The sequence below is a fragment of the Callorhinus ursinus genome, unplaced genomic scaffold (genome assembly GCF_003265705.2).
Source record: "Callorhinus ursinus isolate GAN/ISIS: 27379988/994484 unplaced genomic scaffold, GSC_fseal_2.0 scaffold7, whole genome shotgun sequence".
In the NCBI taxonomy this organism is placed as follows: domain Eukaryota; kingdom Metazoa; phylum Chordata; class Mammalia; order Carnivora; family Otariidae; genus Callorhinus; species Callorhinus ursinus.
The window spans coordinates 68,098,191-68,122,090 of record NW_027397069.1 but is presented as its reverse complement, the minus strand read 5'-3'; the positions used below and the strand labels follow the sequence as shown (position 1 = coordinate 68,122,090).

The window sequence follows — 23,900 nt, the reverse complement described above, 5'->3', positions numbered from 1 at the left end:
CCAATTGTATGGTTAGGGTTATGGAGCACTTTAAGAGTTATGATTTCCCTGGCAAAGTATCAAAAAAACATACCTTTGAAAATTATTCAGAGCAGCCATTTGGCATCCTACCATGCTGACAGAATGAAAAATGTCAAGTAAATAGCCTACGTGTAATTCACCATTCTTGAAGAAGTAAAGGAAGGATGTTTTCTAAGGCTTCAGAATGACATATTTTATTAAATAAAAACATGGTCATGAAAAAAGCCAAGAGAAAACTTCCCAACTCACTTAGAAAACAGAGTCAATCTTTTTTTTTTTTTTTTTTTTAAGAAATAGATATATTCTGTCATATAAAAGAATATCTGAGAGCCAATCTGTTCCCAGTGGTTCTTTCTGCTCTGGATTTCATTCTTTTTGCCCTTTGGTGTTTTCTAATTTTCTACAACGAGCATGCATTGCTCCCATAAGGAAAAACAAACAAACAAAAAAATAGACTAACCATATAATCAGAATGACTCAGGCTGTCTTTCTCAGCTTTTAGATTCTAAATCAGCTTTCTGATTCTGAAAAAGATTAGTGTAAACTGCTTTTGAGGTAACCTCCTAGTATGCATTGAACATAGGCAAATTTTCTCTCCTCCAGTTTTTAACTGTCTTCAAGGAACAAAATTTTGAATTTTCAAAAATATAAAAGCTTCTCCTCAATTATTCATGCCACTGGAAGAGAAGATTGACCCTAGTATTCAAAAACAGCATCTGAATCGAAAATATCAGGTGTACATGCATATTATATTTGGTTCTGTATGCAACTATATGTTTTTGGCAGATCTGCCTTCTGAATTAAATTTTTCTTTAGCTAGTATTAACGTGACTCTATGCTTCTACATGTGGGCTGGTAAATGAAGGGTAATAGAAATGGGGCTAGCACTTAAACTTTGTCGCATATAATCTACAACTCCACAGATGAATAAAGACTCTTTATGATGAAAGTATAAACCACTTTTTCCAAAAGCATAGACCTGAAATAGGGCTTCAAAAGCAGGGAAAATGGAATGCTAACCTCTGCTGTATCTGATGCAATGCAGATGTCAAATAGTAAAATAAAACACCTGGATTCAAGAGTCCACTTTAGCACTTATTCTCAATACCCAGCTTTTCATATTCAGAGGACACTCTTTTAAAAGCAGCTCCATCTGAAATCATAGTCAGCAAGTATTTCAGAAGAAATATGAAACACTCATCTCTTAGGGTTAAAGAAAAGGGTCTGTCAAATAAACTGTGTGTAAAGTATTTCTCCATCCCTTAACACTTATGAAGGGACTTGCAAAGAGAGATGTGTAAATATGATTTATCTGAAATTAAGCACATTGAACCTTCCCCAACCCTACAAGAATTTAGATCATTTAAAGAAGAGTTGGGTGTACTATTTATAATTTACAGATTCTATTCAGGTCTTCTGAGCCATAGGAACTTTCTTATTAGTTGAGATTTGTACCACCCCTTCACAAAAACTCCCTCCCCAACCTCATAGGGGAACACAATATCTGAAACTTACACAGCCATACAATGTTTTAGTTAATAGGTACCTTAGAAAGAATATGATTTACAGAGTTTTTACACTAATTATTTCTCCCTCCCATCTTTCTAAAAAAATGGAGCTCTCATGCTTCTCCTATGCTAAACTCTGAGGGAAAACCATTGCCACCAACCCTTGTTGTCAGACCCTCTCCAAATCCCCCCATTCTGCTTTCAGAGCTCAAAAGAACCCATCTGGCTAAGAACTGTCAGAGACAGGGAGAAAAAAGACCAAGCAGGACTGGCCAGAATTTGTAGCTGGGAGGGGAGGGGATGGCTGGGCACATTGTTCGCGCGCGCGTGCGCCCACACACACATCTGTGGCTCTTAATGTTAGTGGATGTCGGAATTGTAGACTTTTTGGTGAGGTGCCAGTTTTTGTTGAGTCTAGCCCTGAGGCAAAGGAGATAACTGGAACCAGATAAGGATTTAGGGCCTTAGCTTATAGTGCTGAGCTTTAAGGTTGGGCACCAGGCCCAGGAAGGTGCTTCTGGAAACTTCTTCAAATAAGTTTTCTTGGATCACCCATGTCCACCTCCACCTATTTCCCAACCATATTAGCCTAGTGTTGTCTATTAGCCATAACTATCCATTCATCTGCTCTTTCCCACACTTTTCATTCAACAAACATGTACTGGTGCTTTCTGTGTGCCAGATACAGATACAATAATGTGTTAAGACATAGCCCCTGACTGCAGAAACTTGTTGAACAGAAATAGATAGATGTGGAAACAGATCAACACAACTAAGTGCTAAAGGTTATGGTAGTGTATCGGTCACATCAACTGCATAAAGGAGAGGACCTTGACTTCTCTACCCCCTGTACTCCTCTGGTACCATTAAATGCTCAGGCCCTGAACCTGCTACTCACTGGTCTTCCTTCCACAAAGCCTGCTACTAAGCCCTTTGGAACATTCAACTAGACTTCCCTCATTTATTGCAACTAGATTTCCCAGTATTTTTAAATTTGTCACAAGTTCTCTTCCCACATCTTAGCCCTAACTGAAACCTATCTTTCTCATAAATGATGCCACTTTCCTCAAAAGCCTGTCCAGTGGTGTCTACTCTTTCTCCCACTTTCCCTAACTCACAGAGTAAGAAAAATGTCAACACAACTTCTTGCTCCCCACTTTACTGCTTGATCATTTGTCACTCAACTACCTTTTCTTTGAAATGCATGCATTTGTGGTGCACTTGGGTGGTTGGATCAGTTAAGCATCTGCCTTCTGTCTTCGGCTCAGGTCATGATCCCAAACAAGCCCCCACACTGGGCTCCCTGCTCAGTGGGGATTCTGCTTCTCCCTCTCCCTCTTCCCCCTGCTCAGGCTCTCTCTCTCAATAAATAAAATCTTTAAAAAAAAAAAAAGAAATGCATAATTTGCTTTACACCATCCTTTCTTTACTTTTGAAGGGATGAGGACTCAACCAATCCATGGGCATTTTTCAACTCAGCATGCTTTTACACCAACCTGAGCTGTTGCCTGGATATCTTCATTCACCTGCTCTCACCCATGTTTCAACAGCAGCCTGCATTCTAGATGGGTTTCTTCTGCTATGTTCAACAACATGCATTCAACAAATATTTTTGCCAGAAAAGCTTAAGAGTAAAGTCAAGGAAGACAACAAAAAGTAAAGTAAAATAGAGTACTTGTGCTACAATACACATGAGCCTGTTTCTTATATAAAATGTGGATAATAGTAGTACCTACCTCATAGAGCAATTGAAGATTAACTGAAACAAAAAGAACTAAGAATAGGGCCTGACATAGAGATGTCTATCCTCCAAACCATATTACATAAAGCCTAAGTGAACATATTAAACCATTCTAATATCTAATCTAACTTAATTCTTTAAACTACTTTAGCACACTCAACACTGACTTGTATTAGTTAATGCTGTAACAAACCTTTTTAGAAGGATATAAATATGGGTGTGTGTATATGGCACAAAATAAGGCAATTTTTTCTCCTTGCTTTTCTACTGAAATTACCTTCAAAATCAGTCACCAAAGATCTATTTTTGAGACTTCATGGTCTTTTTAAAGCTATCTTAAAACTACTTTCTAACCTTTCTTTTGAACTACTTTTCAACCGCTCAACACTTTCTTCCCCTTTGGATTCTATGATAGCACTTTGATTGATTTTTCTTCTGATTCTCTGACCATCTCTTTTTTGTCTCCACAGCAGGCTCTCTTTCCAATGGTTGCCTCATGAATTCTAGTATTTCTTAAGGTCCATCACTACTTTTCACTGCTTCTCAAAGTCTCTGCAATGTATTGTGATACCTTTCTACCCTTATCTCTTCTGTGGACTACTGCAACACTCTAAATGGCATCCTGGTTCCTAGTTTCTCCCAATTCCAGTATATTCTTCATGCTGCCACCAGAATAATTTTTTTTAACGTCAAATGTTTGTGAAAAGACCCCCATTATTGCCCATTTTCTACAAAAAAAAAAAGGAAAAGGAAAAAAGGGGGAAAAAAAAGCCTCAAGCCTCAGCACACTATACGGGCCCTTTATTGTATCCCCAACCAATCCTTCCAATCTCATTTCATCTTGTTCCACCTACTCCCCCAGAACTCCAAACACGTGGAAATCCTCATTGTTCATATTACAACATGACTTTTTGCAAATCTCTGCCTTTCCACATTTCCTCTTCCTCAAAAGCCTATTTTCCCTGTTCCCAACCACTTCCTGATCCAACTCCTTTCTCTATTAAGCATTTACATTTATTTACCATGTCTATTCCCCCAAGAAAATAAAAGCATCTCAAGTATAGGGAAATGGCTTTTTCTTCTCTTTAGCTCCAGAATCATAGGCTCAACAAAAACTTAATAACTAAATTGTGAGGAATCAACAACATTAAAATGATTTCTTTTTAAGAGTTGCAGTTTTAAAATTTCTCCTTAGGTGGAACTGAGTGAAAGGAATAAGTTGCAAATGAAACATTCAAACTCAAATCTCAAGGTAGATATAGAGAGACAGAAGATAAGGACAGCAGTGCAGAATATTCAAAATCTGGGCTATCCTGGAACTTCAAGGTTGTAGGACCATGGCTGTAGATATACAGAACATGTCTGACCTTACTGCCTCCCTCCTCAGAAATCCTTCAATGGCTGTTTAAAGTTAAAGCCTCACCCTTAATTGGCACAGAGGCCTCCATAATAAACTTGCCTCCATCTACTTACAGCCTCATCTCCCACTACTCTCTACCGCACTTTCTGAACTTCAGCCACACAGACCTCCTTTACCATTTTTTTACCTAAGCAAATGCCAGTAATGTTCTTTCATATATTCTCCTACCTCATACGAGTTCATTCTATCCTTTCACTATCGGCCCAAGGATTCCTTAAGTTACCTCCATTATACGGTGACAAGAGTAAGAGTCCATTTTATCACATTATATTTGGAAGACAACACAGTTTAATGTTATGACAACGGATTATGGGTTCTTCGGCATATTTAACTTCTTTTGTCTTGCTTTCCTTGACCGTAAAATTGAGATAACAGTAGTACCTACTACATAAGATGATTGAAGGGATTAACGGAGATAGTTCATGTAAAGCACTTACAATCGTGTTGCTATAAATAGAAGCCCAATGTATGTCTGTAATTATCAACCGTACTTCATTCGATGGCACCCTTCCCCTCACCCCCAACAGTTCCGCTGCTCCTCTAGCCCAGGAACCGCATCAGCCTGATTCATTTCTGTATTCTTAGCCTCGGCACAGGATTCTGAACATAGCAGGCCTTCGACATATGATTTGTAAAACTAAACTTGCAAAGCCTCGTGTTCTACTTTTGCCTTATTAGCTGAAAGACTGCAAATTATTCATCCCACCTATGCTTAGTTTACCCTCACGAAAAACGTAGTATCTACTTCAGCGAGCTTTTGTATTAAATAAGGGGATGCATCTACCAAAACACACCGCACATCTTCAAATACTGTACCAACGGTAGATGTTTATTATTAATCAAGCGGAGGTCCGCGTCTTCCCTCTGCTCCGGCACGTCTCGTCCCGAACCCGCCCTCCTCGCTGCCCACACCCTTACTGCGCCCTTGGCCCCGGGTCCCTCGGGACTTCAGGCGTGGGAGCCCCGGCCCCGCGCGGCTCCCTCCCGGCGCTCCGCGCCCTCCTTCCTTCCTCGCCCGGACGGACGCACTTCCGGCGGATGTGGGGGGGCAACCCCGGAAACGGAAGTGAGCGGCGGGGCCGGCTGACGGTAACGGGGCTGAGAGGCTGTTCACAGAGCAAGTGAAGATGGTGAGTGAGACCCTGGAGCGACCCGAGTTCCCGGCGGGTTCGGGACCCTGGCCCGGCAGGAATGGTCCGCCTCCCCCTAGCTCGTCCCGGGGTGGCGGCGGCGGCGGGAGGATGAGGCCGGCCTCGGGCGCCATGATCTGTCGAGTCACGGGGTTGGGGGTTTCGTGGCTGTCGTCCGGCATGGGCTCCAGCGCCGGTCCCGCGAGCAGCGCTTCGGCTTCATTCCCTTCACTTGTTTCTCTCGATTTGCGCCCACTCAACCCCAAGTCCCCCAGCACGCCCCAGCCCCTTCCCCGTAGTTGGCGCCGAGCTGGCAAGGACAAATCCGAAAGTGTAGCGTTGTTCCGTGGTGTCTGGTCGGCTCAGCCAACTACCCTTCCCATGAGGGGCGAACCTTGGGGGCCTAGAGCCTTCGAATTCCTCACTCACCCCTGACCTCGGAACTGCTTTGCTAACAGACCCAGCTGTAAAGTTTCCTTTTTATCTCTCACCTTTACAGGCATTTTGGGGAACTTGTAGTATTCCAGAAGTTGGAGGGGTAAAATCGGACAGTTGTAATTCCTCGTTTGTCAGGATTGTTAGCGCATCCCTAATTGTTAGTGCATCCCCTTTCTCGCTTTTTAACTTAAAAGTTCTGATGCTTGGGAAAGACTTCTGAATGGCCATGGCCGCTGACTCTGATACTAGGCCATCTAAATCTAGAAAGTTTCTGTTGGTAATATTGCTGATTATTGTGAAGAAGTTTTATAAACACTTCGAGGTCTAGTGGTACTTAACTTTTCATAGATTTGCTTTCTTCTGCTGCTTTACTAGAAACATCAGGTCCCAATCCTGATATTTTACCCAAGGAAATTGGGGGAAATCATAACAGTAAAACCCAGAAATCCGAATTCTCCTTTTCTTTGTGCATAGAAGAAACTTTTCTTCTGTTACTTTATAATAAAGAAGTCTGGGAGGAGGAGAATGTTTATGTGGGAAAGTACCAGGAGATGCATTTGGAAATGTACAATCATATAATTCTAGATCTGGAAAGAGTTCAGGCACCTGGAAGGATGAGTAAACGGGGGCAGAGAGATTGTATGCTTTGATTATAGTCACATAGTAGGTTAGAGACTGTCCACACTAGATTCCAGATTCTTTTCCTGATCAACCTTGACTTCAGTGTAGGGGAAACTGTTTTGTAGGTTCTTCATTTGGACTTCCTTTTTCAGAGAAGACATTGGCAAATCAGTGAAAGGTTTTATAACAGTTTGGTGGGGGAAATTATATGTTTAGGAAAGCCTTGATATGCAGAATTGGAAAATGGAAAAGTCTAGAGACGGCAAGATGCAGTCAGGTGCTGTTAAAGTTATCCAGGTGTGAGATCCTGAAGTAGAGTGGTGGATTGAAGAAACTCTGAACAGGATAAAGTACCTGACCAAATAAAATACACAGAAAAATTAAGAAATCAATTTAAAATGCTGGTTTCTCAGAATTGTTTCTCCTGGGATAGTGTAAGGTGGATACCAAAATACCTGTAGCTGTTTTACATTTTTCTGCAGAATTACAGCGACAAGTGACTACAAGTCAACTTTTGTGTTTTACCTGTTGTAATGTTTATTGCAATTTATTTGCTTAATTTATCTTCATTAGACTAAACCCTGGAAGGTAGACATGTATCTTCAGCATCTACCAGAGTACCTGCCACATAGTAGATGCTTAATAAATATTTGATGATTAAATGTTTTATGGTATAGATGTGTAGGGTGATAATATACCAGTGCCAGATATTCTGTGAGTCTTTGTTTTTGTTTATACTGTGCTGATTAGATTTATTTTTCATAGGGAGAACCCTGTTATAGAAACCAAATACTTTCTGAATGGCTTTCTTTTTTTTCCCTTACCTTCTGTGACCACATTCTTCTAGCTATTCTGTTTGTTCTTAATCCCACTTGTTCTTCATTAAGGAATAGTATTCCCCAGGATTTTCTCCTCAACTTTTTTCATTCTGTGCTAATCATTCCATCCTAAGTGAGGGATCTTTCCAGTGAAAGTAAATCTGATCATGCCATAACCCTCAGAGGCTCTCTGTCAATCTCAGAACAAAACCTGAATTTCTTTGCATGTTTAAGCCTTTTTGTTTTTTTCATTTTGCCAGCCTTGCTTTATTTTTGCCTCGCTAGACGTGTAGTTAGCTGGTTAGGTCAAACTACTTATGGCTTGTTCATTTATATTTTTGTACCTTTCTTTTTACCCATATTCTTTTTTCCTGGAATGCCTTTCAATATGACAATATTCAGAGATCAACTCAGGAGTCCTTCCTACGCCCAAATTTGATATTATTTAGTGTACCATGTATAATCACTCTACCATAATGCCAAGGCTCATCATCTAGGCTGTGAGCTCTTTGAGAGCAGAGACTTTACTTTTTTTTGTCTAGTGCTTAAATTGTTTTTTACATAGATGTTCAGTGTGAGTTTTAAAACATTTTTTTATATTTAATAGTGTTTTTATTTGTGTTGTAGAATGCCAGAGGACTTGGATCTCAGTTAAAGGACAGTATTCCAGTTACTGAACTTTCAGCAAGTGGACCTTTTGAAAGTCATGATCTTCTTCGAAAAGGGTATACAGGGGAATTGTGACTTTGACTTTGTTATAATAAAATGTTTCTGTGAATTTTTTCACAGTATTCTTTAAATATTTTGATAGACCATAAATATATATTTAATTTGGGACATAGCAAGTAATATACCTTAGACTAGGGGAGGATGGGAGTGGATGTTTTCTATAATGGAAGAAGTGTCTTAACAGTAATGGGTTCCCAGGACAGGGCATCCTGCAAGGAGCTGTTACCCAGTAGCATGATTTGGTAGGATGCTTCTTTTTGATACTCCTAACTTGGAAAGCCATTTGTCTCCTTATCTTATAAACTGCTGGAATAATTCTCTTGGAAACACTAGAGCATAGTAGTTAAGAGCCTACTCAGGAGTAGGTTGCCTGGGTTTTGATTCTGGCTCTGCTTTTTACTAGATGTATGACTTCAGGAAGGTAACTTAATTGCTCTATGTCTCATGTCTATATCTGTGAAATAGGGCTGTTAATAATATAAATCTTATTTTGAGAAATAAATGAGTTAATACATGAAAAATACTTAGAACAGTACCTGACATTAATAAGCTCTCAGTAAGTGTTAGCTGCTGTTACTTTATTTTTCTAGCTTCAGCACACAGTTGTACCCCTTCCCTTGATTTCTTCCATGTTTCTGTATGTTTAGGTCTCAATTTCTGGTACTTTTTGGGAGGTTACTTTTCTGCTTAATCAAATAAGGGTAGTGTGTCTACCCCTGTAAACATCTGTTTTGAATTTTTGAATTTTATATGTAACTTTAAGGTAGTTTGGTCTTACTATAATAAAATGTCATTCTAATACTGATGTCTGGGGACAGTCATAATGCTTCATTATTTTCTTTTCATTTTTTTTCCATTTTCTAGTGAAAGATGCAGTTTATAGTCTTTGGATTTGGAGATATAATTTGATTTATGGTATAGTATAATCAAATTCATGAAACTAGTCAGTAACCAGGTTCTGATGATTTCTTATTTATTTATTTTTTTCCATATAAAATGCTCCTTTTTCTTCCCAGTTAGACTTTAAGATTGCCATGAACAGAACCATTTTCAAATTTTGCTTCTAGGATAATGTTCTGTACAAAGACAATATTCAATGAACGATTGTTGCAGGTTCCTTTCAGCTCTCAAATGCCATTTTGGCAATAAGGATAGTCATCTTTATACATCTAGAGTGTTAAAGACCAGTGGTTTGGTTCTAGCAGTATATGACCTTATATAGTAGGTATTCAATAAATGTCAAACATTTTTCAGCATGTGTTTATTAAAGATACATTAAATATTGAGTATGTATAGACCTAAACAGAAGAGGTCTAGATTTTTTTAAGATTTATTTATTTGAGGGGGTGAGGCATGTGAGTGCAGGGAGGGACAGAGGGAGAGGGAGAGAGCGAATCCTGAAGTAGACTCTTTGCTGAGTGTGGAGCCTGATGTGGGGCTCAATCCCAGCACCTGAGATCATGACCTGAGCTGAAACCAAGAGTTGGACACTCAACTGACTGAGCCATCCAGATGCCCCTAGATTTTTAATATAATACAGGAAGCATGTTATCAAATAATAGTAGTTTTGTTTTTTTTTTAAGATTTTATTTATTTATTTGACAGAGAGAGACATAGTGAGAGAGGGAACACAAGCAGGGGGAGTGGGAGAGGGAGAAGCCGGCTTCCCACGGAGCAGGGAGCCCGATGCAGGGCTCGATCCCAGGACCCTGGGATCATGACCTGAGCTGAAGGCAGACGCTCAACGACTGAGCCACCCAGGCGCCCCGAATAATAGTAGTTTTAAACATATTTTATTAAATTTCTTCTAGATACAGAGCTTCATTTAACACTGTTTTTTGAAGGGCTCACCCTAGTGAATTAACCACTAGTACCTATAATCGGTACATTTTTTTAAAAAAGATTTTATTTATTTATTTGTAAGAGAGAGAGCACAGGGGGAACGGCAGGCAGAGGGAGAAGCAGGCTCCCCGCTGAGCAAGGAGCCCGATGCAGGACTCGATCTTAGGACCCTCGGATCATGACCTGAGCCAAAGGCAGATGCTTAACCAACTGAGCCACCCAGGTGTCCCTATAATCGATACATTTTAAAACCGTTATCATATATAGTAAATTTGACCTTTTTTTAATGTTATAATTCATAGTAATGTGAATTTAAATACATATGTCAGTTTCTACAATCAGGCTACAGAAGTGTCGTTGTTCCTAAAACCTCACTTGTGCCATTCCATTGTAGTTACATCTATTGATACAGTTTTGAGCTTTAGGTATTGAGTGATTTATGATCTCTCTTAAATATTTTTCTTTAGCCTTCCGTGTGTGAAAAACGAACTTTTGCCCAGTCATCCTCTTGAATTATCAGAAAAAAATGTAAGTATGTTACCCATGTTTTTATTTTTATCCTCTAGTAGAAGAATACTTTTAGTAATACTTATGTGGTTTCATTTATTAAGACAATTTTAATGTTGAGCATTTGACCATGAAGAATATGAAGACTTATTTTCAGTATCCTTGTAGAGTAGGCTTTTGAATTATCAAACTGCTTCACTAAAGCTCTTTTTCTACACATTGTTCTTTTGCCTTTTTTATGGACCAATTTAACTAGGCTCCACTCCCAACATGGGGATTGAACTCACGACCCTGAGATTAAGAGTTGTATGTTTTACTGACTGAGCCAGCCGGACACCCCTTTATGGACATTTCTAAAGGCCAATCCCCCTTTCCTTTCCTCTCAATATTTTCTTACTTGATGACCCTATTTTCTTTTATATTTTTCCTCTTCCATTTTTGCTGTTGACCTCCAAGTCCACATCTCTAGCCTTGACCTCTTTCTCAAGCCCTACATCTCCCAAGTTACTGAGGGACATATCCTCTTGCTAGGCACAGTAGATACACAGATGAATGTGACACAATCCCCATCCTTAAGGGGCTGGAAATTTAGTGGGAGGACAAGCAGTGGATAGGGGCTTCATAACATGGTATAGAGGACCAAGATGGAGCAACCACCTGTGCATAGGGCTAGTGGGAGGCTTTGTAGAGGAGCATACATTAGAATAGTTTTAGACCAGTATTAACCAGGTTAATAGGTAGAGAAGGGTCACCCCCAAAGAGGGTATATAGCCTGTATATATGTTCTAAAGACAACTTAAAGACTTTCTAAATACATGTTCAGAGCAAGAAGAAAGGTATCTTAACACTACTTCAGGAAGATGGTGCAAGATGGGTGTCAAATCAAGGGAGATTCCAGTCTCACTTTCCTAAGTATTAGCCAGGCCATTAGATTTGGAATATTGATTCAGTTCTGAGCAATACATGTTAAGAGAAACTTCGACAAATCTGAGTGAGACAGGCCCAAATGGTGAAGAGTTTAAAAAATTACATAGATCATTTGAGACTCAGTTTACATCAGCTGCTTCTGTGTAGTCTCCTTAATCACTTAACCACCTAATGGCAGTCTCTCGAAATTCTGTGGCACTTACTAACTATTATAAGTCCTTTAGCATGGATTATATAATTGAACTATATAGGTTTAGATTCTTGACACCATACTTAGCAGCTATATGAACTTGGGCAAGTTCCTTAATCTCTGTTTAAGTTTTAGTTTCCTCATCTGTAAAATGGAGTTAGTAATAGCCCATGCCTTGGCATATGCTGGCTTATAGTAGCTCTCCATGATTGGGAGCTGTAGTAGTGATAGTGATGGAAGATGTGCATCATTATTCATACCAGTGGTTCTCAACTAGGGATGATTTTACCTTTTTCAGGGGACATTTGGCAATGTCTGATTGTCACAAGTAGTATTGGGAGAGAAGGGTCTTTGGTCCTGGCATCAGTTGGATGGGGCCAGAGATGCTGCTAAACATCCTACAACGTATGGAACAGTCCCCATCTACCACAACAAATAATTCCGAGCCCAAGATGTCAGTAATGCCAAGGGTTGAGAAGCCCTGATCTATATGTAATGTCTTCCCAACTAGATTATATAACCTTCTCCATGGTAGACTGTTTTGTGGTATATTGCCACAGAGCCTGATTCTAATTTTGCATGTGGTTGGTAATAATTAAGTACATGTTGATTGATAATTGCAGTTTGACATCATATTACAAGGTGGGTATAGTCATCAAAGTTTGTAAAATTGAGATTTTTACATAAAATTGTATTTACTTATAAGAATAACTCAATACTTAAAGGAAACTTTCAGTGAGAACTTCAGATTATATACCCATAATAAAATATTGCATGTTTTCTGTAAGGACCATCTGTTAAAATTTTATACTCAAGCTAAAGTAATTAAAAACCATATCGCTGGGTATCTGACCTCAGAATTAATGTATATGGCCCCAGGTCATGTCTAAAGTGGTTACTAATCTCTCAATAGGTTTTTGATCAAAATTATCCCCCCCCATGACCTAAAATCTTATCAAGAGAATGTAGTGTAGTGAAAAATGATCACAGATGTCACTTTATCTTACTATAATAACCTTAACTCAGGCCTTTGTAGCAGTCTGTCTGCAAATCGTATCTACTACGTTTTGGGAAACTGTATGATTAGAATTCATGGGTCAAGTTGATTCATTTTGCCTGAAGTACATTAAATTGCAGTAAAAGTTTTTTAGAAGTAATATTAGTGTTTAGTAAAAGTGTGATTGATTCCAGAAAAAAATTGCTTATTAGCACCCAATACAAACTGGACAAACTTTAGAGTTTTGGGTCCTCTTGCCACCCAGGAATCTCTTACCCCAAAAAGTGGAGTGTAAACTTTGTAGCTTAATTAACAGGGTGGTATCATGGATTTGACTATTTCTTTTGTGAAATCTTTTGAATTATATACTTGTATACTTAGAAATTCAGTATTTTTGTCACTTGTATGTAAATCTTTCTAGATCTCATTTTATTTATACCTTTTCTTTGTTTTATCAGTTTTGTGGTAATTCTAATCAAAAGCACTGAAATGATTTGTAAATATGCTTTTGCAATGTAAAAAACATTCCTTAATTTATCAGTTTTGTAAATTCAAATTTTAGGTGGTGATTTTACGTTGGTGAAGTACACCTGCATGCTGAATAAAACATAGACATATATATTCGAAGAAATTAATAAAAGTACTTTGTTTTTATTTCAGTTATGGATATTAAAATTCTTTAAGTGTTGTGTTATATATGTAACAGTGCTGTTTTGAAAACAATGTTGAGTGTAACATTTAAAATTACATTGTTTGCCTTTGTAGTTCCAGCTCAACCAAGATAAAATGAATTTTTCCACACTAAGAAACATCCAGGGCCTGTTTGCTCCACTAAAATTACAAATGGAGTTCAAGGCAGTGCAGCAGGTGAGTTTATGGATGTCAGTTATAATACATTCCACCTGTATGTTGCTATGGATTGGAAGGACTCTTCTCCAGTACTAGCCCTATAACCCTTACTTTCTCTTCTCCTCTGTAGCCTATTCTATTTTGCCCGTTTTCAGGATATGACCTCGATTTCTACTTTATAGAGAAAAAAGAAGACATTAAGTGGAAAACTTCAGATTATGAGTTCAGTGCCAAAACTTACCTGCAACTGCTTTCATTTTTTTCTCTTTTTGGGGAGTTACGTTGAATTTGAAATGCCTCTAGGAATATCCATGTGGTGGTATGTTTGTATATAGGCAGTTTGTATATAGCTGAGTGCACCTGTTGCTTAGGAATAAGATCTTCAGAAATGACCTTCCAAGTGTGTAAGAACTGTCCTTGACCTATGCTCACGCTACGTCAGGGAATTCCCTTTTCATGGATCCTTTCTATAGCTGGTATCTTCATCCTCTTTCTACTTGCTCAGACTCATCAGCAGTGTTTACGTACATTCTAACCTTTTTTTTTTGTCTTTTAAGACAAAACTTCTGTCAGTCTCTTTATAGCACCTTCTCTCTCACTGAGTGTGCTTTTGCAGGTTGAGCGTCTTAAAGTTGCCTCCATTTGCTGTACATGCTCCTTTACCTACTATGAGTGCAACCCACTGTTTCTGGGTCCCATCACACCAGTGAAACTGCTCTTGAACAATGTGGACACCCTTTGCCCTCCTTTTGTTTGATGTCCCTGTGGTATGTTACGCCAGTGACTCCTTCCCTGAGCTTTTAGGACACCACACTTTCCTGATACCCCTCGTCTCTGAAACCTTGTTCTCAGGTGTTTCTGCGTAGGTTCCTTTTGCTTTCTTCTGTACCTTGAAATACCTGTTCTGTTAGTTCCCATCTCCAGTCCTCTTTTCGTTCTGTTATTTCCTGTCTATTCCTATGACTTCAGGTATCATTTATATGTTGATGACTCCCAAGTTTTAATTCTCATAAGCTGTAAACCTATAGACTTCGCCATTGGAAGTCCACAGGCACTTCAGATTTCACATGTGTAAGTGAGATGAATAATGAATAATGAATAACTCATTATTCCTCGCATACTCTGTATCACGTATGAACAGGTTGCTTCCCAAGGCAGAGATTGGAGCATGAGCTTTGGTTATCTCACCCTGCACCACATCCCTACCCCCGAGCCATACCTCCCACCATCTAGTCAATTAGATGTTCTCACCACTGCTACTACATTGGTTTTGATCATCTACTGTACTTCATCCAGATCACTGTGACACCCACCCCTACTGCCCTCTAATCCATTGTACATGCTCTAGCCACAGTAATTTTTATAAAATACAAATTTGACCATGTCATTCCCCTCACTTTGCCCTCAGATTAAAATTCAACTCCTTAATGTGTCTGTGTCCATGAATTGGCATCTCCTTGTTCTCCACCATACTTCATAGCTCCTAAAACTACTTGCATGTCCTGACTAAATTTTTCTCTCACCTTTTGGCTTTTGCACAAGTTCTTCCTACTACTGTGTCTTTTTCAATAAATTCTATTCATACCATCAGCTGTATTGGCTAAGTCATTGTGGAAGCTATTTCAGAACTTTTTTCTAACAACCACGTTCTAAAAGAGTGTGTGGCTCTAAGTCAGAATAACCTGGATGTGAATCTTGGCTCCACCATCTACTAGCCTTAAGAACTTAAATAAATTAGAGACCTTTCCGAGCCTCAGGTCATTTGTTTTTTAATGTGAAATGGAGTTGACCGTAACAACAGTGTGTGATTATTAGGGTTATTCTGAGGATTGAAATAACGCAAGCTTGGCACAGAATCATTAGCTTCCTTTTATTTTCCTCCTGCTCACATTCATCAATATGAGCTATGGCTCGTATTTCAGGCCTAAAATTTTAATCCCATTTAATTCAAAAATCCTTGCCCAGAATTCTGCCCCTTATCCTTTTTCCCCTGTACTATTGCCATTCTTGCTTGTTGGGATGTGTAATAACTGCCTGCTCATCCTTGCTTTTGGTGCTTTCTCAGGACTATATCTGATCAAACTGTACCTACCAGGCCCCTTACTCTCTGGTTTAACATAAAAGCTCCATTTTTGTTTCTTCCTCTATCCTCCCTACTTTCCTTTTAAAGAAAGAAAGAAAAAAAACATATATATATATATAAATAGAAATGAAATATATTATTTTAATATATAATTATTTTATATATAATATTTAAAATGTATATGTATATTTTTTTTCTAATTTTGACAACCTAAAGAAATTTTTTCCCATTCTAAACTCTATAGGCCATTAGTAATTAAAAGTATTTTAAATATGGATATATTTTCTTGGGGGAATTTTTTTTTTTTTTTAAGATTTTATTTATTTATTTGTCAGAGAGAGAAAGCACAAGCAGGGGGAGCAGTAGGCAGAGGGAGAAGTGGGCTCCCTGATGAGCAGGGAGCCCAATGTGATTCGATCCCAGGACCCTGGGATCATGACCTGAGCTGAATGCAGATGCTTAACCAACTGAGCCACCCAGGCATCCCTGGGGGAAATAATCTTAACAGCACCCTTAGATTTCAAAGTTAGGATTATTTTATTTATTTTTATTTTATTTTATATTTTCCACTGAGGCATTTTATTTGCACGTATGTATTACATCCCTAGAAAAAGAATCCCAGGATTTTCCCTCCTGTGTGTTTTCATCTTGAGTCTTCATGGTCCATGATGCCAGCTGAGGTTGTCAGTACAATGAAACCAAACTGGCGGGACAGGAACAGGTTATTCTGCCATTTTTCTAGATCTTTCAGTCGTACATCAAATCTGGGGCTGATCACTCCACACTTGTTTAACCTGCCCAGGAGGTTCACAACAATTTTCCCCACTCAGTGATCATCCGTGATTTCAAATTTGCCAGTGTAACCATGCTTCATCATCACAGAAACCAGACAATGACTTTGGAGCATGGCCTAATAAGAACCTGGCGTTTGCCTCTCTTTTCAGCATTGTTAATGCTCTTGAGAGCATCTGCCAGGACATTCATGCACACCATTATGGTAGCATGGAAAAATGGCAGAAAGAAGGGTTATTTTAAAATACTAGTATCCTGTAGTCATGGACCACCTATTACTACTCTTGACATTCTTTTGTCAATATCCAAAATAATCTGCATTTCCAATTATAATTGCTAGACAACTAACAAAGAACACAGAAAACTGAAAATTTGTTTTGGCTATATGAAAGTTTATTGAATAGTAAGTCTATGCCAATGACTATACTATATTACATACTTTACACCACATCATCCAGCATGTTTGAGAGGAAGGTGGTATTACCCTGTTTCACAGATGAGGAAACTGACGGTGAGACGGATCAGGTGACTTAAACACAGCCATAGTACTGTAAGTAGTAGAATGGTTTGAGTCCAGGTCTTTGACTCCACAACCCTTGCTTGCTCCACTATATACTTATGTACCAGTCTGCAGTATATATATTTAATACTTGAACAAGGTAGATACCACTAGTTGAGAATAGTATTGTGTTTTTTAAAGGCCCCACAAGTGACTTTGGTCTTCCTTTCTGGTTACCAGTACTGTTTTAAAGGGTCATAACTTAACATTTTTACAATGAGCAATACAAAACAACATACAAAGTGAAGTAATCAACTTACTAAGTAGAATAATGCTCTTACTGAGTTGGAATTTCTTCAGGAATTTGATCATCTCACTTTTATTAGGAAGTAGATATGATGTTAGGTGCTTGGGTTTTTGCATTTCATCGTGTGTATGCTGTGGTTTTTCTGGGACAGAAACAAAGCCCCAAAATATATACAAAGCTGATGGGATTATTAAGTGTTAATTAAAACTATAATTTTCAGTGTCTATATATTTTGAGTAAAGTTTTGAGGAATTTTAAAAATTTTGGTTTGGGTCTAAAGTATGAACTGGTGTTTTTTTCCACTGGTTATATTGGTGTTTTATTTATAGCTTTGTGAATTTTACAAGTAAAGAATGAGGAGCATGAAATTAGATTATGTATTGTTTTCTTTCTCCCCTTGGTTTTCTCTAATCTTGCCCTTTCATATTTTTCCTGAAGGTACAGCGTCTTCCATTTCTTCCAAGCTCAAACCTTTCACTGGATATTTTGAGGGGTAATGATGAGACTATTGGATTTGAAGATATTCTTAATGGTGAGTGTCATTTAGCACCTTTTCTTGGAGTCCTAATAATGTACAAGGCAGTGGAAGCAAATAAAACGATAGTATCCTCATGCTTACGGAGCTTATAGCTCATTGGATTGATTCACTTATGTTTATTCATTGCAATAAGACAAAATTTAATGATAATAACTGTTCTTTAGCTGTTTTTTTTTTTTTAAGATTTTATTTATTTATTTGACAGGGAGATAGGGAGAGCAGGAACACAAGCAGGGGGAGTAGGAGAGGGAGGAGCAGTCTCACCGCTAAGCAGGGAGCCCGATGTGGGGCTCCATCCCAGGACCCTGGGATCATGACCTGAGCCGAAGGCAGACGCTTAATGACTGAGCCACCTAGGCGCCCCTCTTTAACTGGTTTTAAAGGTGAAAGTTACTTAGGGAGTTCTGAGGTTATAGTCATTAGCAGCCAACTAATGATAGTCCTTTATTTCATGTCCTGCGGTTATAGTCTGATGTGTGAGTCTAACATAGTATTATAAGGGTAGCTTAAACAATGATTTTTGTTTGCGTATTCAAAATATTTGTGGGTTATGACTAGTTTTTAAAATGACTAGGAAAAATAAGAAACGTTTTCTTTAAAAAAATAGCTCTTACCCCCAAAGAGTTTTTGTGCTTCTATAGGTGGTGAATAGGAAAGAAGAATCTGTTATTTTTAAGAAAGTTCCTTGGAAAATTTTATTATATATAGGATAAATAACTTTTAAGTAAGAACAATCCAAACAGCATCGTCTTATTTTTTCTGGTTCTGAGGAAGATAAGCAAATATAATTCTGTTTAGTATTGCATCTACTCATTATGCCCTAGCAGTTCAGGAGAAACAGAAAAACCCAACAGGATTAAATTATATGAGTTTTGCTTGGCTGCTGATGTCCGGTAAGGAAATGCTGTGGACACAACAGAAGTCTAGTGAGCCTCCCCTTTGAGAATCGTTCCTGAGGGTACTTTCTGAATGCAGGGAAATCTACAATGCCTAAGCTTTTTACATTGAACTTATACCTCATTTTAAATTAGCAAGGTGATAGTTCATGTCTCTATATTTTTATCTTGAAATTAGTTATAAAAATACATTCATTTAAAAAATCAACTTCTGTAATTTTGTATAAAGAAAGTGAGAGGTGCTTGTTAAGCATTTACTCAGTCAGATATTTATGATGTGTCAGGCACTGGGCTAGGCTCTAAGTATACAATGGTGACAAGACAAACTGCTTTCTACCTGGGGAAGTAAACATTAAACAGATAGATGCAAAGATATAATTACAAATTGTGATAAATTCTAGGAATAAAAAGGGATAGTGGTATAGTTTGTTGTTGGATGGGAGAGACAGGCACTTCTGGGAATATGACACATAACTTGGTTCCTAAAAGATGTATGAATTAGTTAATTAAAAAGTAGAGGGAAGAATATTTTAGGCAGAAGAAGCAATATGTTCAAGGTCTGTAACCTGAGAGAACAGCTGAAGAACTCTGAAGGGTTTTAAGATGTTTTCTTATCTATAAGCTAACAGGTTAGCTTGCCACGGTTTCATAGATCCTGGCAGAAGACAAGACTCCTAGAGTCAAAGGACAGTTTATTACTCAGCAATAGCAGTAGCTGGAGTGTCAGCTTTCCTTTTGGTTCCCTGAGCCCCAGCTCCCACAGAGTAGCAAGAAGAGGGTCAGGTGATGCCACATTTACGGTGTATTTTATTATAGGTAGAGGAACCCCCAGATAAGGACATCCGAATCTTTTATGATAAGCAATAAGCCTTTCTTTATTTTTTTTTTAACTTTTTTAAAGATTGATTGATTGATTGATTGATTTGACAGAGAGAGACACAGCGAGAGAGGGAACACAAGCAGGGGGAGTGGGAGAGGGAGAAGCAGGCTCCCCGCTGAGCAGGGAGCCCGAGGCGGGGCTCGATCCCAGGACCCTGGGATCATGACCTGAGCCGAAGGCAGACACTTACCGACTGAGCCACCCACGCGCCCTGGAAATAAGCCTTTCTGTTCTGGGCTCCAGAAGAGTCATGATCTTTGTCTTAGGCTATTTACTTCAGAAATAGTTTTGGAAAGAGAGTAAAACAAAGGCAGGCACAGTATATCTAAGACTTAGAGAATTTTGAGAAACCCATAGAGAATTGTCTCCCAACACACAGAAGAGTGTGTTAAGAAGGCCCATATGGCTGGAGGGTTTTGAATTAAGTGTTGGAAGTGATAGGGTTTTGCTTGCTCTTCAGGGAAGTACTTGGCCAAGAAAAATCTGCACATTTTACAAGGAAAGGGAGGGACTATGAGGAGGGCAATAGTAAAGTCTAAACTAGACTTTTAATGCTGAAAGGGGTCTTCTGTTTACTCCAGTTTCCTCACTTGAAGGTGGCTAAACAGACTGATGGAGAGGCTCAGTCCTCCCTCTCTCAGTTTCACAGCAAGGTAGCGGCGGAGAAGGCTCTGGAACCGCAGGCCGTTGCCTTGCTGATGTGGTCTGTTGTTTTCTGGTGTATGTGATTTATTTAATAAGCATGCACTTTACTAAAGTCAAAGCTTAAAATAAGTTTAAAAGAGAGTTGTTGTCATAAAAATTAATGTATTCTTTGTTTAACAATTTAAAACATTACAGCTGAAACTCGGGTCCTCCATGATTACCCCCAAACCCATTACTCTCCCTTATTCTTCAGTTACTTGCTGTTTTCATTTAGTATATTTCCTTCCAGTCTTTTTTCTGTGTGTCTTCATATGAATATATATAGTCAGAAATATTTGGCATTGCTTAGTGGTTTTTTTTTTTTGTTTTTTTTTGGTAACACAACTGGCATACTGTGTGTCTTACAGTATGTATGATACATCAATGCATTTATTGCTGGATGCTTTTTTCACTAAATTTTTACGTTTTAACTTAATTTTTGAGAGAGCGTGTGTGTGAGTGGGGTTGGGGGAGGGAGAGGATGAGAGAGAATCTTAAGCAGGCTCCATGCTTGATGCAGAGACCGACACCGGGCTCAATCTCATGACCCTGAGATCGTAACCTGAGCTGAAATCAAGAGTCGGACGCTCAACTGACTGAGCCTCCCAGGCGCCCCTCTTTTTTCACTTAACACAAAACAGTGCTGTAAGCAAACATCTTTGCCTGGCCTTTGTACTCTTGTGGAGGCATTTTTTTTTAATAAGTTTAGATTTTGAATGCCTATTATATACATAGCAGTTACTCTGCCGTTATTAAGTATAGCAGTGTCAGTTGTTGCTAAGGCTACTTTGTTGTGTGATGAGTGTGGAGAGTATATAGATTGCTGAACTGATGTGACACAATAATCTCTAATCTCTTAGGAGATCAGTGAGGAAACATCCAGACCTGTAATCATTATTTTAATGTGGATGGTTATTTCTTTTTACAAACTGATTTTATAATTCATTGGGTTTTTATCCTAATAGGAGGCAGAAACGGAAAAAGGCTTTATTTGTTTTTTGGAAGCTTACTGTTAGCATTAATTTTAAAAGCTCTTTTATATATACTATACAGTTAAAATAAGACTTGTCTGATTGCTCTCTAAACACAAGATAGTGAAGATTTTAAAGATTTTCTTGGTCCTAAATTCTGATTTATGTTTGTGTATGTGTATGTAACAGAGCACAAAACAATAGAAATAAAATGTTTTTGCAAACTAGTTTAAGAGACTGCTCAGTCTTTTAATTAGAGATTGTTTCCTTGCATCATCTGGGAAGCCATTGGAAAACTTAAGTTTTGAAAAAGGAGAACTTTTTCAGTCTGTTGTTGGCTTTTTTTTTTTTTTTACAATCAACTGTATTGAGGTATAGTTGACATACAATAGATTGTACTCATTTTAAGTGTACAGTTCTGTGAATGTTAGCAAATGTGTACTGTTGTGTAAGTGTCCCCCAGTCAAGATATGAAATGTTTATCACCCCAGAAAGTTTCCTTGATCCCTTTGCAGTCAGTCCCTCACCTTTGGTCCCTTAGGCACCTTAGGCAACCACTAGTCTGTTTTCTGTCAGTTTTGCCTGTTCTAGATTTTCATGTAAGTGGAATCATTGAATTTATCTTTTCTTTGAGAATCTTTAATATGTTTGTTTTTGTTTGTTTTCAGACCCGTCACAAAGTGAACTAATGGGAGAACCACACTTGATGGTGGAATATAAACTCGGTTTACTGTAATCTGTTGTGCTGTTCATGAAAATAGAGGGGCTGCATGTTGTTTATAGTCATCTTTTTACTGTAATTTGATGTACACAACATTAAAAATATTGACACATGAGAGTTTTTGCCTAAATAGTATCTGTGATCATTTGAAATTATTTGGGTCTTTGGTTTATGGCCATGTGACAGTTGAAAGCACTAAAGGGAGATGATTTTAAAACTGCCAATTGTAGGAAACAACAGCCTTCTGTGTCTTTAAAAAATTGTTAGTAATGAGTATTTTAAAACTATCTACAGGCTCAAATTCAGCCTATTTTCTGGGTATTCCATAAATTTAATTTTGAATAACCATTATCAGCGTTTGAGTCTGCAACCTTCGTAGTAGCATCTTTCAGAATAAACATCTGTAATTGATTTCGGTGGCAACACTTCAAATTAAGTACAGAGTAAGATATTTATATTTAACCTTGTTTCAGTATAGCCTATTGATACTCATGAGAATAATATTGGATTTATTGATGCTATTTTAGAGTTGTAGCTATTCTTTGATTCTTTCAGGTTGAAAAGTATAATAAGTTCAAAGGTTTTGATTTGGTCTTGTCTTAAAGTGAAAAATTAAATAAAGCAACCAGTATATGTTGATTAAACTGTTGTACTGCATAGATTTATATATCACAAGATGATTAGATTGAAAAGAAATTAGAATATTCATGTACACACAAATTCCATAGTTATTTAAAAATAAATCTTCACTGTAGTTCTTATGAGATATTCTTTATGAACCTGGTATACAAAAATTCGTGCACTTTAGATTTAATTAGTAAGTGGGTCATCTTTCACTAAGTAAAAAATATTTTTTATCAATTTTTTGGGAACATCTGAATTGGATAGTTCACTGATTTGCAGGTGAATGCCATATTGTCCCTCCCCTTTGGGGGGCCAGGGAGGGGGGTATTTAACAATGTGTAGAGATGTTTTGGTTTTCACAACTTTGAGGAAGGGCTGCTGCTCACATCTAGTAGAGGCCAGGGATGCTGCAAAACATCCTGAAACAGAAAAGACAAAGAGTTATGGTCATGTAACAAAAGTACTAAAGAAGATGATTTGAAAAATTCATAATTTATATTGAAACACCCTTCTCTGTCAAAAAAGTTATTACTGAATAGTGTAAAAACTGCTTACATTCAGAGTTTCCTCCATGCAACCAAAAATCCTTTGGTTCAAAATGTCAGTAGTGTCAAGTATGACAAACCTTGAAATAAACAATATGATAACATTTTTTAAAACTGCTCCTAAGTGTTGAGATTAAGTTTAAAACATTTTTGCCACTACAGTATTTGCCAAACCATTTTATACTTGTTATAAGAAAATAAATAATGGTTTGCTAATTGCTTCTAGACATATTCTTTCAACTAATAAAATGGGAGATTTCTTCTGTACCATAATTCTAAGAATAATATATATCCTTCCTGACCAGTAGAGGGTAGTGTGAAATTAATGAGCATGATTTAAATGGAAAAGCTGATCAGAAGTTGGTAATTGTGATTAGCGCTTTCTGAAGGTCTTTTTGCCTCCTCTCTCCTTTTCCTCTTTTATACCTTCTTTGCATTTATACCAGTGATCCTCACTGCCGGGTTCACAAAAAAATGAGCTGGGAGTCTTGTGAAGAAATTTTGGTACTGAGTCTGAATCTCAGAAATTCCAATAGGTCTAGTTTGGGGTGGATCCCAGGAAGTGTACTTTTGAAAAGCTCTCCAGGCTTGAGAATCTTTGATTCTTATGCTTGCTTGCTTT

The 23,900-nt window shown here is 38.1% G+C and overlaps 1 protein-coding gene and 1 pseudogene across 4 annotated transcripts; one reads left to right on the top strand and one right to left on the bottom strand.

Moving 5' to 3' along the window:
• The first annotated feature begins 5,667 nt into the window (after positions 1–5,667).
• On the top strand, positions 5,668–23,382 carry POMP (proteasome maturation protein). 4 transcript variants are annotated; one of them, XM_025875118.2, is made up of 6 exons: positions 5,668–5,820; positions 8,325–8,422; positions 10,736–10,796; positions 13,655–13,756; positions 17,858–17,951; positions 22,057–23,382. In XM_025875118.2, exons 1-6 carry the CDS (start codon positions 5,818–5,820, stop codon positions 22,122–22,124), a joined length of 426 nt encoding a protein of 141 aa, XP_025730903.1. In that variant the 5' UTR covers positions 5,668–5,817; the 3' UTR covers positions 22,125–23,382. The 4 variants fall into 4 exon arrangements, with proteins under 4 accessions (XP_025730903.1, XP_073750840.1, XP_073750839.1 ...); XM_073894739.1 differs by having other exon boundaries at positions 5,802–5,884; XM_073894738.1 differs by lacking the exon at positions 5,668–5,820 and adding an exon at positions 6,459–7,176 and having other exon boundaries at positions 17,864–17,951.
• LOC112826812 (small ribosomal subunit protein uS8 pseudogene) lies at positions 16,426–16,814 on the bottom strand (annotated as a pseudogene).
• Positions 23,383–23,900: the final 518 nt, after the last annotated feature.

Excerpts from the sequence above, each read along its gene's own strand:
- POMP (XM_073894737.1), top strand. The coding sequence starts at position 7,108 with ATGCAGAATTGGAAAATGGAAAAGTCTAGAGACGGCAAGATGCAGTCA. Across the intron at positions 10,797-13,654 it reads TTGAATTATCAGAAAAAAAT|TTCCAGCTCAACCAAGATAA; the intron begins GTAAGTATGTTA and ends TTGCCTTTGTAG. Across the intron at positions 17,952-22,056 it reads ATTTGAAGATATTCTTAATG|ACCCGTCACAAAGTGAACTA; the intron begins GTGAGTGTCATT and ends GTTTGTTTTCAG.